Genomic DNA, 18,921 nt, shown 5'->3' on the forward strand with positions numbered 1-18,921 from the left:
AACCAGGCCAAAGACCCCTCAGAGACACCAATACTCTGGCCCACTGGAATGGAATGGTCTACCCCATCAAAAGTTTTGGCTAAGTCAATAAAAACAGCAGCACAACATTGCTTAGAATCAAGGGAAATGGTGACATCATTGAGGACCTTTAAGGTTGCAGTGACACATCTATAACCTGAGTGGAAATCAGATTGCATACCAGAGAGAATACTATAGACATCAAGAAAGCCAGTCAGTTGATTATTGAGAAGTTTTTCCAACACTTTTGATAAACAGGGCAAAATAGAAATAGGCCTATACCAGTTAGAACATTCACCCTCTGAATGGCATACACAAGCCATGTCTCAATTGTCTCAAGGCTTAAAAATCCTTCTTTAACCTGTCTCTTCCCCTTCATCTACACTGACTCAAGTGGATTTAAGTGACATCAATAAGGGATCATAGCTTTCACCTGGATTCACCTGGTCAGCTGTACTTAATGTGTTGTACACTCAGTGTATAGCACAGTGTTAGCTAGCTAGGATGCTACATAAGATGCAACACACTTCATGTCATACAGTAGTTCCCTGCTCTTTTGAGCTCTAAATTGTAGGATTTTGTTGTGTGGAGGGAGAAAACAACAACTGCTGCTGTCCTGTAGCATTAGCTAGCACGCTACAGTAGCTCTCAACAGGCGACATAATTCCAGGTGTATTTCCTTGCTCTTTGGAGGTTGAAAGGGGAGGATTCTCTCTAAATAGCACAGCTGTCCCATAGCATTAGCTAGCACGCTAGCTGTCAACAGGAAGCTACACACGATGTTACATATTATTTCCCTGCTCTTTTGAGGTCTTATGGGAAAGATTTTCTCTGTTGTAGGAAGGGCCGTAACCAGGGTTTGAGTTTTACTGAGGTCCGGAATAACTTTTTGAAAGTTTACTGCATTTCGATACAATTAAAACACTTAAATATGTTGTATGGAGAACAGAAATCAACAAGCAAAAATGACCCTAGCCATTATCACCTTGGCTGCTGTATGTTTATTCAGTCAATCTACAAGCACATAGCCTATTAGATATGCAATTGTGATGTTATACCCCTGAAAGGGGGAAATATGAGAAGTGATTCACACTGACATGTAGCATCAGCAACTCTTCAGTCAGTTGTAATGATGAATTGCATAAAATGCTCAACTCTACATAGATACAGTGCATTCAGAAAGTATTCAGACATTTTGTTACATTACAGCCTTATTCTTAAATGGTTTAATTTCCCTTCTCCTCTTCAATCTACACACAATACCCCATAATGACAAAGCAAAAACAGGTTTTTGGAATTTGTTGCAAATTTTTAAAAAAAATTAAAACTGAAATATCACATTCACATAAGTATTCAGACCCTTTACTCAGTGCTTTGTTGAAGGACTTTTGGCAGCAATTACAGCCTCAAAGGATTTCACGTGGCCAAACTCCTAAATCCCCCAAATGGGAAAATGAAACTATGTCCACTTGTGAGAATGTGGGAAGGGTCCGTGGACACTTAAGTTATGTTGAGTGTGTTTCATTTGGTGACCTCACGAAGTACAGGAAACACACAACTATATCTCTGAATGTATACATTTCTCAATTATGGTGTTTTCATCTAATTATTGTATAAAATGAATGAGTAAAGATGAAACTATTTGTGAAATGATGTAATGTGATGTTAACCTTTAATTTTGAGAGAATTGTATTCCCTGTAAAAATGTAACTAGTCAGCGGCCACACCCCCGTGAGCACAGACATGATCTGGCATCATGGAACCGCCCTCTTCTACTGTTACGAATAAAAGCCCCTCCTGAGAAAATCCTCTTAAGACTAAGCAAACCCACAGCGTGAGCTGTGTTTGCGAATAGTTAAGACCACAAAAACCTCAGTGTAAGCTAAGGTTGCAATGGTTGTTGAATTCCTAACCATACCACGTGGAGCATTGGCTACACAGCTGGAAATAAACTCAGACTATCAATCCCTAAAGAATGAGAGTAGAATAATCTTAGATACTAATTACTAGCTAGAAATTATGCAAACCTCGGAAGCGAATAACGACAACAGCTGAAACATTTATTCTAAGAACAATGGACGCCTGACGGTTCCATTACAACAGATACTATCAGGAGTCGCCACCATGAGTAGCCAGAGACTCTCTGATGAACTGACCAACGATTCCAACAGAGAAGACAACAACTACACAATGGCGTAAATATATTGATTGCAATTATTCCCGAATGAGCGAGCGTTCATGTGCAAAGGATTAGCATTTCAATGAATACAATTATCCACTGTGTGTAGTGATCCATTTTGTCTTTCCCGCTCTCTCTCTTCCACACCCCCTTCCCTTTGTGCACCAAGCCGTTATATCTCTTTAGCCCACTAGGGGATCTTCCCGATCATTGTTAGTAACCAATATTTGTTTGTTTATGCATTTCTGTGAGTTTATGCATTTCTGTTACTTAGTAAATAAATTATTAAGCCAATTGGTGTATGGATGATTCATAGTTTAGGCTGGGTTCATGCAGAACCCAACAATTTACAACGTTTAGAATGAGACTGGCATGAGGTAAATAATAATTCATTAATAGAAGACTAATCGATCAAATATTAAAATATCTGAAGAGTTATATTTGGAAAAGTATAACTTTATAGTCTGAAGATTTTCCGTGGTGCCCCAACTTTGACCATAGTTGATTTTCTTTATTGAGTACAAAATATACAGTACTGACATTCTCTCAACCAGCTTCATGAGGTAGTGACCTGGAATGCATTTCAATTAACAGGTGTGCCTTGTTAAAAGTTTATTTGTGGAATTTCTTTCCTTCTTAATGCGTTTGAGCCAATCAGTTGGGTTGTGACAAGGTAGGGGTGGTATACAGAAGATAGCCCTTTTTGGTAAAAGACCAAGTCCATATTATTGCAAGAACAGCTCAAATAAGCAAAGAAAAATGACAGTCCATCATTACTTTAAGACACGAAGGTCAGTTAATACGGATAATTTCATAAAAGTTTCAAGTGCAGTCGCAAAAACCATCTAGCGCTATGATGAAACAGGCTCTCATGAGGACCGCCACAGGAAAGGAAGACCCAGAGTTACCTCTGCTGCAGAGAATAAGTTAATTAGAGTTACCAGCCTCAGAAATTGCAGCCCAAATAAATGCTTCACGGAGTTCAAGTAACAGACACATCTCAACATCGACTGTTCAGAGGAGACTGCGTGAATCAGGCCTTTATGGTCGAATTGCTGCAAAGAAAACACTACTTAAGGACACCAATAATAAGAAGAGACTTGCTTGGGTCAAGAAACACAAGCAATGGACATTAGACCGGAAATCTGTCCTTTGATCTGATGAGTCCAAATTTGAGATGTTTGGTTCCAACTGCTGTGTCTTCGTGAGACACAGAGTAGGTGAACGGATGATCTCTGCATGCGTAGTTCCCACCGGGATGCTTGCTGGTGACCCTGTCAGTGATTTGTTTAGAAATCAAGACACACTTAGCCAGCATGGCTACCACAGCATTCTGCAGCGATATGCCATCCCATCTGGTTTGGGCTTATTGGGACTATCATTTATTTTTTAACAGGACAATGACCGAACACACCTCCAGGCTATGTAAGGGATATTTGACCTAGAAGGAGAGTGATGGATTTCTGCATCAGTTGACCTGGCCTCCACAATCACCCGACTTCAACCCAATTGAGACGGTTTGGAATGAGTTGGACAGCAGATTGAAGGAAAAGCAGCCAGCAAGTGCTCAGCATATGTGTGAACTCCTTCAAGATTGTTGGAAAAGCATTTCAGGTGAAGCTGGTTGAGAGAATGCCAAGAGTGTGCAAAGTTGTCATCAAGGCAATGGGTGGCTACTTTGAAGAATCTCAAATATAAAATAGATTTGGATTTGTTTAACACTTTTTTGGTTACTACATGATTGTGTTATTTTTATTGTTGATGTCTTCACTATTATTCTACAATGTAGAATATAAAAAATAAAGAAAACCCCAGGAAGGTGTGTCCAATCTTTTGACTGGTTAATTTTTTATTCTCAGAAAAAAATTGCGGAGGCCCAGACCAGTGTCCTCATATGTAGTTACAGCCATGGTTATGGGGAAGGGTAAACGACTGCTGTTGTCCCGTAGCATTAGCTTGCACGCTTGCTGTCAACCAGAAGCTACTACACAATAAGAGCCTGCAAATGTAGCAGGTAAACTCTGTTCATCTGGAGATACAAATCCCAGTTAGCTCTACAAACAATTGTTCTGCCTCAGAACATACTCTGTAAACAACAAAACGGAGCGTCACAGTAGATGGAAGACGTGGTCCCGTGTCATTAAACTTTTAGTAGCTCAGTCAAGTTTTTCTTGTTTGTGTTTTTGTCTTTAGCGCTCCTCCTAGCTCTCTCTCTCACTCCTCTGCCTAATCGCGAACAGAGCAGCACAGCCTCACATGCTATTCATCTTTAACGAAGCATTCTCCGTGCTAGGCAGTAGGCAGGCACACACACCCTACCTCCCCTCATCGTAGACGCGGACCCTTTTTAAGCAGGCACCAAGGTCTCATCAATAGTCCGTCATTGTAAATAAGAATTTGTTCTTAACTGACTTGCCTAGTTAAATAAAGGTTAGATAAACAATACAAAATCATTTAATAGAGAAGGCCACTGTGGACAGATGCTGCCTTTCAGTGTAAATCACGTTGTAATATATTTGGGAGAAAATACATTAGAGTGTAGAATCTTCCTTTACTGTTGTTTGTTCCCAGATGCTGAGTTTGAGTGCAAACATCACTGACTATCATGCAATATGAGGACACAAATTAACCCTGTCCTGTCCCCCTGCAGAGCCCCAACTGAAAGGCATTGTCACGAGACTCTACAACCGGCATGGCTTCTACCTCCAGATGCTTCCGGATGGCACCATGGACGGCACAAAGGACGAAAGCAGCTCCTTCTGTAAGTCTGTCTATCTGTCTCACACCTGTCTGTCTGTCTGTCTGTCTCTATAACTCTGCTGTCTGTCTATCTGTCTCACACCTGTCTGTCTGTCTGTCTGTCTCTATAACCCTGCTGTCTGTCTATCTGTCTCACACCTGTCTTTTTGTCTGTCTCTATAACCCTGCTGTCTGTCTATCTGTCTCACACCTGTCTGTCTGTCTGTCTGTCTGTCTGTCTGTATAACCCTGCTGTCTGTCGATCTGTCTCACACCTGTCTGTCTGTCTGTCTCTATAACCCTGCTGTCCTTCTGTAAGTCTCACCCCTGTCTTTCTGTGTCTGTCTCTATAACCCTGCTGTCTGTCTGTAAGTCTCACACCTTTCTTTCTGTGTCTGTCTGTCTCTCTAACCCTGCTGTCTGTATGTCTGTCTGTCTGTCTGTCTGTCTGTCTGTCTGTCTCTATAACCCTGCTGTCTGTCTATCTGTCTCACACCTGTCTTTTTGTCTGTCTCTATAACCCTGCTGTCTGTCTATCTGTCTCACACTTGTCTTTTTGTCTGTCTCTATAACCCTGCTGTCTGTCTATCTGTCTCACACCTGTCTGTCTGTCTGTCTGTCTGTATAACCCTGCTGTCTGTCGATCTGTCTCACACCTGTCTGTCTGTCTGTCTCTATAACCCTGCTGTCCTTCTGTAAGTCTCACCCCTGTCTTTCTGTGTCTGTCTCTATAACCCTGCTGTCTGTCTGTCTGTCTGTCTGTCTGTCTGTCTGTCTGTCTGTCTGTCTGTCTGTCTGTCTGTCTGTCTGTCTGTCTCTCTCCACAGTTTGTATTGAAATATAAAAGTATGTATAGACACAGTGAGAATCTTTAGACAGTACATATTTCTAGACAGTTATTGTACACAAGTTATTGCATAACAGTCTGTGAATCTTAAATATATTGTAGATGTGTACAGGGCTCTCACACTTTAGCCAGTGTGGACACTTTTTTAGGTAGGTACAGTATAGAAACTGTAAGCAGAGGAAATCACTGCATAACATAACAGGTCCCGGTTGGGGTATTAAAGTTTGTTCAGAGATTAGAGGACAACTGTGAAGTGTTTTTGAGTGTGAGTTACGGTATATTTCATAACAACTATAACTCTATCAAGCCTTACATCAGGCTTACTGTTACTGTGAGCTTTCTGTAAGGGGAACAGGCTTAGGGGAGAGGAAGAGGCAAAGTGCAGGAAGGGAGAGGGAGGCAGGGAAGGGTGAAGAGAGAGAGGAAAGAGGTATAGAGAGAGAGAGAGAGAGAGGTAAAGAGCGATAAAAAGAGAGGGAGATAGAAAGAGAGAGGGAGAGAGAGAAAGAGGCGGATGGAGGGAGATCTGGCATGTACAGCCCAGTAAAGGACTCATAAATCGTTCACTTTTCATTCAAAGCAGATTATTTATTCATTCCCACAGCACGGTAGAATTGTTGAGTGATTGACATCACAACGGCATAATCATCTACCCCACCGCACAGAATATTGAATGGGATAGATTAGTGTTTTGCGTGTGTGTGTGTGTGCGAAGTGTGTGCATGCGTCTCTGTTTGTGTATGTGTTTGAGCGTCTATGATCAAGGTCTGGAATATCTCATTTTGTATTTACTGTAGGCCAGAACAGAATGGCAGGCCTCCCTGTGGAGGGAACGGAGGTTCCTCTCATTCACCACAACTGTGGTTCTGAGTGGCTGATGGACCTGCCTAGCTGTTTGTCTCACTACAGCGTAGCCTCCTCAGCCTCTCTCCTTCTCCCCCTCTCTTTCTCTCTGCCATCAGCCCCAGGGTGGGACCCCAACCTGTTCCCTGACCTCTTCTATGAAAAAAGTGTGTGTGTGCGTGTGTGTTTACGTGCATGCCCAGATGCGTGTGTGTGTGTCTGCCTGTGTACATGTCCATGTGTGTGTGTGTTTGCATGTGTGTGTGTCCATGTGTGTGTGTGTGTGTGGATATGTGTGTAATTACACACCCCACTGCAGAGTGTGCTGAGGCCAGTCAGTAAAGGGCCAAATCAGCAGCAAATGGAGATAAATAATTAAGGAGGAAACAGTCAGATTCATATCTGAGTTCTACAGAGACAAGCTGCCTCCCAAATTACATTCCCCAAGTAGTACACTACTTTTGACCAGGTTCCATATTGCATAGTATACTATGTCGGGAATAGGTTTCCATTATGGACACACTCACAGTCTGGAGTGTTCTGATGGACCAGGCCTACCCAGGCTTCCCCTGCTCTCTCTTGCTAACAGGACAAACACACGCTACTTTCTCACACACACACACACACACACACACACACACACACACACACACACACACACACACACACACACACACACACACACACACACACACACACACACACACACACACACACACACACACACACACACACACACACACACACACACACACACACACACACGCCATTCAGCAATATGCTTTATCACAGGGGACAATTTTAGGGCTCATCATTGAGTCCTAAAATCCCAGAAAAATGTGGGCTGGACCTCTCTGTCTGGAAGAAGAGAGCTGCATTCTCTTTGATTTATTTACAAAGCAATCTGACAGAAACTCCCTCTATATGTACCATCATTCATTAAGTTAAAATCATGAGTTACCAAACCGGGAATGGATAACACTAGAGATCCCTCCAGTCTCCACAGATTTGGGAAAATCTGTGTTTTGCATTTTTTGCCCCTAATTTGTGGAACAATCTGCAGAGTTCACTGCAGTTAGATGTGCCGGTGTAACTCAGGCAGTTTCCATTATTGATTGAGGACCTCTATGTATGAATGTGATTTTTGTTGTTGTGCTGAATTGTATTGTTTTATACACATGTGTACAGTCGTGGCCAAACGTTTTGAGAATTACACAAATATTAAGTCTGCTGCCTCAGTTTGTATGATGGCAATTTGCATATACTCCAGAATGTTATGAAGAGTGATCAGATGAATTGCAATTCATTGCAAAGTCCCTCTTTGCCATGCAAATGAACTGAATCCCCCAAAACATTTCCACTGCATTTCAGCCCTGCCACAAAAGGACCACCTGACGTCATGTCAGTGATTCTCTCATTAACACAGGTGTGAGTGTTGACAAGGACAAGGCTGGAGATCACTCTGTCATGCTGATTGAGTTCGAATAACAGACTGGAAGGAGGGTGGTGCTTGGAATCATTGTTCTTCCTCTGTCAATCATGGTTACCTGCAAGGAAACATGTGCCGTCATCATTGCTTTGCACAAAAAGGGCTTCACAGGCAAGGATATTGCTGCCAGTAAGATTGCACCTAAATTAACCATTTATCGGATCATCAAGAACTTCAAGGAGAGCGGTTCAATTGTTGTGAAGAAGGCTTCAGGGCACACAAGTAAGTCCAGCAAGCGCCAGGACCGTCTCCTAAAGTTGATTAAGCTGCGGGATCGGGGCACCACCAGTACAGAGATTGCTCAGGAATGGCAGCAGGCAGGTGTGAGTGCATCTACACGCACAGTGAGGTGAAGACTTTTGGAGGAGGCCCTGGTGTCAAGAAGGGCAGCAAAGAAGCCACTTCTCTCCAGGAAAAACATCAGGGACAGACTGATATTCTGCAAAAGGGATTGGACTGCTGAGGACTGGGGTAAAGTCATTTTCGATGATGAATCCCCTTTACGATTGTTTGGGACAACCGGAAAAAAGCTTGTCCGGAAAAGACAAGGTGAGCGCTACCATCAGTCCTGTGTCATGCCAACAGTAAAGCATCCTGAGACTATTCATGTGTGGGGTTGCTTCTCAGCCAAGAGAGTGGGCTCACTCACAATTTTACCTAAGAACACAGCCATGAATAAAGGATGGTACCAACACATCCTCCGAGAGCAACTTCTCCCAACCATCCAGGAACAGTTTGGTGACGAACAATGCCTTTTCCAGCATGATGGAGCACCTTGCCATAAGGCAAAAGTGATAACTAAGTGGTTCGGGGAACAAAACATCGATATTTTGGGTCCATGGCCAGGAAACTCCCCAGACCTTAATCCTATTGAGAACTTGTGGTCAATCCTCAAGAGGCAGGTGGACAAACACAAATCCACAAATTCTGACAAACTCCAAGCATTGATTATGCAAGAATGGGCTGCCATCAGTCAGGATGTGGCGCAGAAGTTAATTGACAGCATGCCAGGGCGGATTGCAGAGGTCTTGAAAAAGAAGGGTCAACACTGCACATATTGACTCTTTGCATCAACTTAATGTAATTGTCAATAAAAGCCTTTGACTCTTATGAAATGCTTGTAATTATACTTCAGTATTCCATAGTAACATCTGACAAAATATCTAAAGACACTGAAGCAGCAAACTTTGTGAAAATTTATATTTGTGTCATTCTCAAAACTTTTGGCCACGACTGTATGTTGTTTATGTTTTTATTGTGATGTGCACAGGGCTCTCTGTGTAAAGAGATTCTTCATCTCAATGTGACCCCCTGTTTAAATAAAGGTTAAATAATTTTAAGTCTAGATCTGTCTTATGTTCAACGAACACACACACACACACACACACACACAAAAACATAGATAAACTCCCTCAAAGTACATTTGACCGTTGGAAGTTGTCAAAGGACACTGGGATGGGATGCATCCCTCCCTCCCTCGCTCTGACAATTAAGTAGAGAGGCTGTTGTTGGCGGAGGCCCCTGGGTGTTTGGTCCCTGGCCAGGGGTATTACACACTGCGGCTGCACCGCCCTGTCAGTTAATTGCTAATTTTACTAACGCCGGCCTGTCAGGATGACCCCTGCGGCCCCCTCACAGCCTTCAGCCTCCGCCCTGGGAACTTCCACCCCCGGCCCCCTGACAGACCCCAGACACAAGGCCCCAGTCCTGGGCACATAGACCCATCCCCCACCCTGGACACATAGATCCAGCCCCCGGCTTCAGCCATGGGAACTTTCCCCCAAGGCCCCCTTACAGCCACGACGGGTCGGGCCACAGGAACCAGCACCCACCCAGGAGGGAAAGGGGGGATGGGGGTATACATCCACTCCCATCACCTATGTCTTGATTCAACCCCTCTGCTCTCATCTCGGGGGAAAATACTTATTTTCTTCCTCTATGACTTTAGAGGTCTGGACCTTTGAAGGGATGGAGGAAGGGAGGGAAAGAGAAAGGGGGAAGCAAGGGAGGGAGGGAGGGAAGCGAGCAGAGGAACAGAGGGGAAGACAGATAATAGGGAGAGAGGGGAGGGATGAGAGATGAGGGAAAGAGGATAGAGAGAGAGGAGGGAATGCGCTGCCAAAGAAGCAGCTGGCGAGCCACTGATGGCCATTCAATCACTGTGTCTCCCCCCTCTGGTGGGAGGTACAAGAGACTGGCTTTTTCTCTACCCCCCCACCTCTCTCTCTCTCTCTTTCAGATGGTTATGTAATGGGGTAATGAGGGAAAGGGGGAGGAGGGAGGGATGGAGAGAGAGAAGGAGAGAAGGGGTATCCAGAGTTTGGACACCTCTTCTCTGTCCAGCTGGACTGACCAGTGGATTGTCACGGTGACATGAATGTGTGTGTAAGAGAGCCAGACCTCCCACCTGACGGACATGGAGGAGGGAGGGGAGACAGGGGAAGAGAGGTGGAGAGGAGTGGGGGAGGATGTACCAAGAGAGGAGGGATTCTCCCGTCCTACACAAAAAGGCAGGAAGAAGAAACAGACTGGAAAATGAAATGACGAGGGAGAAAAATACAGAGAGGGTGAGAGAGAGAGGGTGAAAGAAAGAGAGGGTGAAAGAGAGAGAGGGTGAGAAAGAGAGAGGAAGGGAGGGTGGGAGAGAGAGGGTGAAAGAGAGAAAGGGTGAGAAAGAGAGAGGAAGGGAGGATGGGGAGAGAGGGTGAAATAGAGAGAGGGTGAAAGAGAGAGAGGGTGAGAAAGAGAGAGGAAGGGAGGGTGAGAGAGAGGATTGAAAGAGAGATGGTGAAAGAGAGAGAGGGTGAGAAAGAGAGAGGAAGGGTGGGTGAGAGAGAGAGGGTGAGAAAGAGAGAGGAAGGGAGGGTGAGAGAGAGAGGGTGAAAGAGAGAGAGGGTGAAAGAGAGAGAGGGTGAGAAAGATAGAGGAAGGGAGGGTGAGAGAGAGAGAGGGTGAAAGAGAGAGAGGGTGAGAAAGAGAGAGGAAGGGAGGGTGAGAGAGAGGGTGAAAGAGAGAGAGGGTGAGAAAGAGAGAGGAAGGGAGGGTGAGAGGCTGCGAGATAAGTTTACAAGAGGGTGGCTGAGACAGAGAAAAGCAGAGAACCAGAGAGTTGCAGAGAAAGACAAGAAAGTGAGATATTGGGTTTGAAAGGGTGGTGTCAATGGATTTGGCCTGCTTTGGAGATCTCCATCCATCCGGAGGGACAGGGGGAGTGGGAGGAATGGAAATTCCATCAGAAATCCATAAAGACCAGTTAACTTGATTCCCTGAACATTTATCCCCTCCAATTCCTGCTGTGAAAAACATTTATTCATCGCTCTCAGCTTCGGGATTGGTCTAGGCTGACATCGTCTTTTCAGTTTCAGCAACTCAATAACACACACACACACACACACACACACACACACACACACACACACACACACACACACACACACACACACACACACACACACACACACACACACACACACACACACACACACACACACACACACACACACACACACACACACACACACACACACACACACACACACACAGAGAGAGAGAGTGAGCAAGAGGGAGAGAGAGATAATGACATTTGAAGTGTTTTTATTCTTTTGGAACTTTGTGAGTGTAATGTTAACTGTTAATGTTTATTGTTTATTTCACTTTTGTTTATTATCTACTTCACTTGCTTTGGCAATGTTAACATATGTTTCCCATGCCAATAAAGCCCTTAAATTGAAATTGAATTGAGAGAGGATGAGAGAGAGAGAGGATGAGAGGACCATGCCTCAGGACTAACTGGCATGATGACTCCTTGCTGTCCCCAGTCCACCTGGCCGTGCTACTGCTCCAGTTTCAACTATTCTGCCTGAGGCTATGAAACCCTGACCTGTTCACCGGACGTGCTACCTGTCCCAGACCTGCTGTTTTCAACTCTCTAGAGACAGCAGGAGCGGTAGAGATACTCTTAATGATCGGCTATGAAAAGCCAACTGACATTTACTCCTGAGGTGCTGACTTGTTGCACCCTCAACAACTACTGTGATTATTATTATTTGACCATGCTGGTCATTTCTGAACATCTTGGCCATGTTCTGTTATAATCTCCACCCGGCACAGCCTTAAGAGGACTGGCCACCTCTCATAGCCTGGTTCCTCTCTAGGTTTCTTCCTAGGTGTTGGCCTTTCTAGGGAGTTTTTCCTAACCACCGTGCTTCTACACCTGCATTGCTTGCTGGGGTTTTAGGCTGGGTTTCTGTATAGCACTTTGACATATCAGCTGATGTAAGAAGGGCTATATAAATACATTTGATTTGATTTGATGAGCGGGAGAGGAATATGGAGAAGGTGAAATCAAGGAACTATTGTGTGAGAGAGAGGGAAAGAGAGTGAGTCAGGGAGACAGAGAGAGCGAAAGAGAGAGGAGAGAGAGAGAAAGAGTGAGTTAAGGAGACAGAGAGAAAAGAGTGAAGAAAGAAGAGGTGCTGAGAAATTAGGATTTAGAACAATACAGATGCATGAGAGTAGAATAAGAGATCTTAGCTTCGCAGGAGGGAGAATGAAAGACAAGAAGAGGGGATTGAATGAGAGAACTAGATAGGGAAACAACAGCACTAAAGGAATAGAGTCAGGTTAAATGCATACAAAATGTTTGACAGACAGACAGAGGCAGGTAGATAGAGTTTAAAGGTTGTGTGAGTAGGTGGGGAGAGAGAGAAATTGAGAAAATAATATATATATATTTTGTATTATATATCCTAAAAATAGAGGTATGGGTAGATGGCTTGTGGTCTCTATAGTATTTGACCTCTCGTGACCCCTATCCTCTTCCTGTTGATCTGTCTCTGATCTGATTGGTGAGTGATGGTGAAGGGAGCAGAAGCTTGTCACCAGCCATCCAGGCAACTCTAATCCCTTACAGCAGCATTGCCATGGCGATGAGAGATGAGTGACAGCCGATAGGGGTGCACTCAGGCTTTGAACATAAAAAGAGTATGACACTATACTTCAATAACATGTCGAACACCCAAGCCCTTAACAATGAGTGACTGTCTGAATACCCATACTAGGTGTACTTCATACTTAAACTGCCTACCATTTAGCACATACCGTTTAGAAAAAATGATGTAGCATGCCATGGCCGCAACGCAGTAGCGGCTCCTGACTGGCTGAGTAGGTGGGGCGGGGCCTAGTTCAGGTGGATCTTTCCAAATTCAACAGACATGCACCTGATAATAGATCCTTTCCAATTTGATTAATTTCTCTAAACTCTGAATAGAATAGGAATGGAGTTATAATCCTACTCAGGCTGGTTATATGCAGACTATTAGACCTTTACCGTAGCTCATATCGCCCATCTATCCTATTTAAAAAGGACTGAAGACAGAAACATATAATTTGGTTCCATTTCAACATATTTATTAGTGAAACCAAAGTGCTGTAACATATATGAATTAAATCAAATAGCCTAGTATACAGCAAAACTAAGGCTATTGCACAAAAAAAAACATGGACAGTCGGGTGCATCGCAAATTCAGAACCACTGGACAGCAACATAATAAACTAAAGCCATGATCATTGGAAATGAGATCAGAATGACTGCTAAAGGCCTGATCCATACATGTAATAATTATATATGTAGCCTAGCCTACAAAACGAAAACAATCAATGTGTTCAAATCACAAGTCCCGATTAACACGTCATCAATAATGCAGCCACATCCCGAATCCCCGGTGCCGACACATTCAGAAATCAAAAGATGGTTTAGTATTTAGTTTAAAAGCTCTGACGAAGGAACACTTTTCAAAATAAGCACTTTTCAATGACAAAAAAAAGCACACAAAAAAAGACTTCTGTTTTCAAAGATGTAGCGATACTCATGTTCATTTAAAGGAGAACAAAAAACGACTTAGCTTACATTTGAACATCACTGCAGAAGCTTTGCTGTACAGCATCTTCCCAATTAAGTAACCTCGTTTTGTTGTTTGGCTACTTGAAGAGCACCCGGCACTATCATTCGCAGCTCACCTCTTCCAATGCACTGTGGGAAAGTGTGCATTCTACTAGATGAAGAGCCTAAATGACTATAACATCCTGGCATTTAAACCATACTTGATTTAAGAAAATTCACATACTATTAACTCGTTTTATTTTCACATATTGAGAATACTTTGTTTCCCGCTATTCATTGATTTCGCTAGTATGTCCCCATATCTAACTGATCAGCTGTTGTCAAAGCCAAAATGAGTATGACATCCAGGCTTTGAAAGTATACTCAATCTTCAAAATGTCACATACTATTAAACTACATTTTTCACATACTCAAACGGCCTACTATTTAGGACGCAAGTACGAGTATTAGGTCTCTCTCACCCGTCACCCCAAACAGGAAGTTGAGAATGAGCAATACTTCCTGTGTTTCTTCTACTTGTAGTCCCTCTACTTCCTGTCCCTCTACTTCCTGTCCATGTGTTGAACTCTCTCCATGACACAGACAGCTAATCCTCTCGTTCTCGGCTCAATACAGCACAACATCTTCAGAAAGACCACTGATGCCCTCTCCTCCATACCTTCCATCCATCTCCCCATCCTCCTTCTCCTCCATACCTTCCATCCATCTCCCATCCTCCCTCTCCTTCATGCCTTCCATCCATTTCCCCTTCGTCACTCTCCTCCATACCTTCCATCCATCTCCCCATCCTCCCTCTCCTCCATACCTTCCATCCATCTCCCCATCCTCCCTCCCCTCCATACCTTCCATCCATCTCCCCATCCTCCATACCTTCCATCCATCTCCCCATCCTCCCTCTCCTCCATACCTTCCATCCATCTCCCCATCCTCCCTCTCCTCCATACCTTCCATCCATCTCCCCATCCTCACTCTCCTCCATACCTTCCATCCATCTCCCCATCCTCCCTCTCCTCCATACCTTCCATCCATCTCCCCATCCTCACTCTCCTCCATACCTTCCATCCATCTCCCCATCTTCACTCTCCTCCATACCTTCCATCCATCTCCCCTTCCTCTCTCTCCTCCATACCTTCAATCCATCTCCCCATCCTCCCTCTCCTTCATGCCTTCCATCCATTTCCCCTTCCTCCCTCTCCTCCATGCCTTCCATCCATCTCCCCTTCCTCCCTCTCCTCCATGCCTTCCATCCATCTCCCCTTCCTCCCTCTCCTCCATACCTTCCATCCATCCATCACCCCTTCCTCCCTGCCTTCCTGGTTGTTGTTCTCCTCGTTTATTTATTGTGTATTGACTTGCTGGGATTGATTCAGCAAAGCCGCCTATCTCCCCATCTCCCCCCACCCATCTCTATCTCTCTCTTTCGCTCTCTCCCTCCCTCTGTCTCTTACTCTAACAACTTTAATTAACCTAGCAGTCTCCCCAGCGCCACGCTGAGCGTCTTGAGAAAGAAAGAGGGGAGGGGAAGAAAGAGAAGGGGAAGCGAAAGAGAGAAACGGCAGGCTGACCTATTATCTGCTGTAATCCATATGATTAGAAAGAGAGACACCTTTCATGGAGAGAGAAAGGAGGACTAACTCTCACTCTCGTAGAGAGAATGAGTGTTATGAGAGAGGTGGGAGGGAGGGAGAGATTAATAGGAATGTGGAAAACATAGTAGATACAGTATCTTCAGAAAGTATTCACACCCCTAGACTTTTTCCACAAGTTGTTGTGTTACAGCCTGAATTTAAAATTCTGAAATGTCTTGAGTCGATAAGTATTCAACCCCTTTGTTAATGCAAGTTGCATGGACTCACTCTGTATGCAATAATAGTGTTTAACATGATTTTTGAATGACTACCTCATTTCTGTACCCCACACATCCAATTATCTATAAGGCCTCTCAGTTGAGCAGTGCATTTCAAATACAGATTCAACCACAAAGACTAGGGACGTTTCCCAGTGCCTCACAAAGAAGTGTACCTATTGCAGTCATTGAATATACTTTTGAGCATGGTGAAGTTATTCATTACTCTTTGAATGGTGTGTCAATACACCCATTCACTACAGAAATACAGGCGTCCTTCCTAACTTAGTTTTACTTTAGTGCAATAAGGCACTAAAGTACAACTGCCAAAATTTGGCAAATAAATTAACTTTATGAGAGCGTTGTGTTTGAGGCAAATCCAAAAAAACACATCACTGAGTACCACTCTTCATATTTTCAAGCATTGTGGTGGCTGCATCATGGTACAGGTATGCTTGTCATCTGCAAGTTTCAGGGAGTTGTTTAGGATAAAAAGAAATGGTATGGCTAAACACAGGCAAAATCCTAGAGGAAAACCTGGTTCAGTCTGCTTATCAACAAACACTGGGATACAAATTCACATTTCAGCAGGACAATAACCTAAAAGAAAAGGCCAATAGTTGCTTATCAAGACGACATTGAATGTTCCTGAGTGGCCCGAGTTACAGTTTGACTTAAAATCAGCTTGAAAAACTATGGCAAAACTTGAAAATGTTTGTTTAACAATGATCAACAACCAACTTGACAATCCAGGTGTGCAAAGCTCTTAGAGACTTACCCAGATCACTGCCAAATATGATTCTAACATGTATTGATTAAGGGGGTTGAATACGTATCAATACATGTTAAAATATTAAATCAAGATACACAATATATACAAACGTATGTGAACACCCCTTCAAATGAGTGGATTGGCTATTTCATCCACAGCCGTTGCTGACAGCTGTATAAAATCAAGTACACAGCCATGCATCTCCATAGACAAACATAGTAGAATAGCTTTACTGAAGGGCTCAGTGACTTTCAACGTTGGACCGTCATAGGATGCCACCTTTCCAACAAGTCAGTTTGTCAAATTTCTGCCCTGCTAGAGCTGCCCCAGTCAACAGTAAGTGCTGTTATTGTGAAGTGGAAACATCTAGGAGCAACAACGACTCAAAGTGGTAGGCCGCAAAGTGGTAGGCCACACAAGCTCACAGAACAGGACCGCAAAGTGCTGAAGCGCATAAAAATTGTCCGGCCTCGATTGCAACATTCACTACCAGTTTCCAAACTGTTTGTTGGGAGCTTCATGAAATGGGTTTCCATGGCCGAGCAGCCGCACACAAGCCTAAGATCACCATGCGCAATGCCAAGCGTCGGCTGGAGTGGTGTAAAGCTTGCAGCTATTGGACTCTGGAGCAGTGGAAATGTGTTCTCTAGAGTGATGAATCATGCTTCACTATTTGACATCCCGACGGATGAATCTGGGTTTGGTGGATGCCAGGAGAACGCTACCTGCCCCAATGCACAGTGCCAACTGTAAATATTGGTGGAAGAGGAATAATGGTCTGGGGCTGTTTTTCATGTTTTGGTCTAGGCTCCTTAGTTCTAGTGAACGCTACTGCATACAATGAAATTCTAGACGACTCTGGGCTTCCAACTTTGTGGCAACAGTTTGGGGAATGGCCTTTCCTGTTTCAGCATGACAATGCCTCCAGGAACAAAGCGAGGTCCATGCAGAAATGGCTTGTCAAGATCGATGGGAAAAACTTGACTGGCTTGCACAGAGCCCTGACCTCAACCCCATCGAACACCTTTGTGATGAATTGGAAGACAGTCTGCGAGCCAGGCCTAATCGCCCAACATCAGTGCCGACCTCACTAATGCTTTTTAGGCTGTATGGAAGCAAGTCCCCGCAGCAATGTTCCAACATCTAGTGGAATGCCTTCCCAGAAGAGTGGAGGCTGTTATAGCAGCAAAGGGGGGACCAACCCCTTGTTAAAGAGTTCTGACGAGCAAGTGTCCACATACTTTTGGTCATGTAGTGTATTATTTTTGTTAACTTAATTTGTTTTATTTTTTTACAAATGTTAGAATTCTTTATCCAATTTGACATTAGATCATTTTTGTTGATAGTTGACAAAAATCAATTTTTATCGAACTTTGTAACAGCAAAATGTGGAGGGGTCTGAATCATTTCTAAAGGCAATGTAGATACACACAGAGAGAGAGAGAGAGAGAGAGAGAGAGAGAGAGAGAGAGAGAGAGCGAGTTAAAGAGAGGAGATTGGAGAAAGGAGAGGGAAGGGGAGAGTGAAACTGAGATACAGGAGAGCGAATGGTCAAAATGAGAGAGAAAGGAAGAGAGAGCGAGAGAGTGTCTGTCTGTAGCAGTGTCCAGGGTTACAGAGGGTCATAGACTCCATGTGTGAGTAGGGGGTACTATATATTCTATACGTGTAAGTATGGCTGTGTGAGTGTGTGAGAGAGAGAGAGACAAGAGAGAGGGACTGTGTGTGCTCTTCTATGTGTCACCTTCTCCGTGGTCTTTAGTGACACCATGTTCATTTGCGAAACGGCCTGGTTGAGATTCAGGGATCGATAGAACAAATAAAAGCAGGGCCTAGAGAGAGCGGGGGGAGGGGGGGGGGGGGGGGGGGGGGGGATACAGAGGACCAGGGCAGCCTGCACTCCTTCATCACCCATCCTATCATCACTCTCTTTCTTTCAGCAAGAAAACCCTATTAGACGAAAGCAGTTGTTGCTGTTGTTCTTCCATTTTTAAACTGACTATTAAATGGCCTATTCAAAGCTACTATTCCTGGCTGGGTTTTTTTGGGACCTTTTAGGACCTTCAAGGGCAGTCATTGAGGGCTTTGGTTGTCACGGCAGCAGTCGCCGCAATGCTTTCAGGCATCCGTTTAAAATCTGCATGGCTCCCGCAGTGTTGTGTAGCCGAGGGGCGTTTTGTCATTATCACTCAAGTTAACATGTTACTTAGCATATCCCCCCCCCCCAACACAGAGGGCTTATGGTCAAGACTCTCTGACAACGCACAAACACACACATAATGCTTT

General features: G+C 44.1%; 1 protein-coding gene across 1 annotated transcript in view; it reads left to right on the forward strand.

The window, feature by feature from the left end:
* Positions 1–4,105: 4,105 nt before the first annotated feature.
* Positions 4,106–18,921, forward strand: part of LOC110500854 (fibroblast growth factor 14) — a 66,699-nt gene continuing 51,883 nt past the window's right edge. Inside the window, exons 1-2 of the mRNA XM_036956514.1 lie at positions 4,106–4,121; positions 4,815–4,958. Coding sequence (XP_036812409.1) covers positions 4,106–4,121; positions 4,815–4,958 — 160 coding nt within the window. The remainder of the gene's footprint in view (positions 4,122–4,814; positions 4,959–18,921) is intronic.

Source organism: Oncorhynchus mykiss, chromosome 21 (assembly GCF_013265735.2).
Source record: "Oncorhynchus mykiss isolate Arlee chromosome 21, USDA_OmykA_1.1, whole genome shotgun sequence".
NCBI classification, from domain to species: domain Eukaryota; kingdom Metazoa; phylum Chordata; class Actinopteri; order Salmoniformes; family Salmonidae; genus Oncorhynchus; species Oncorhynchus mykiss.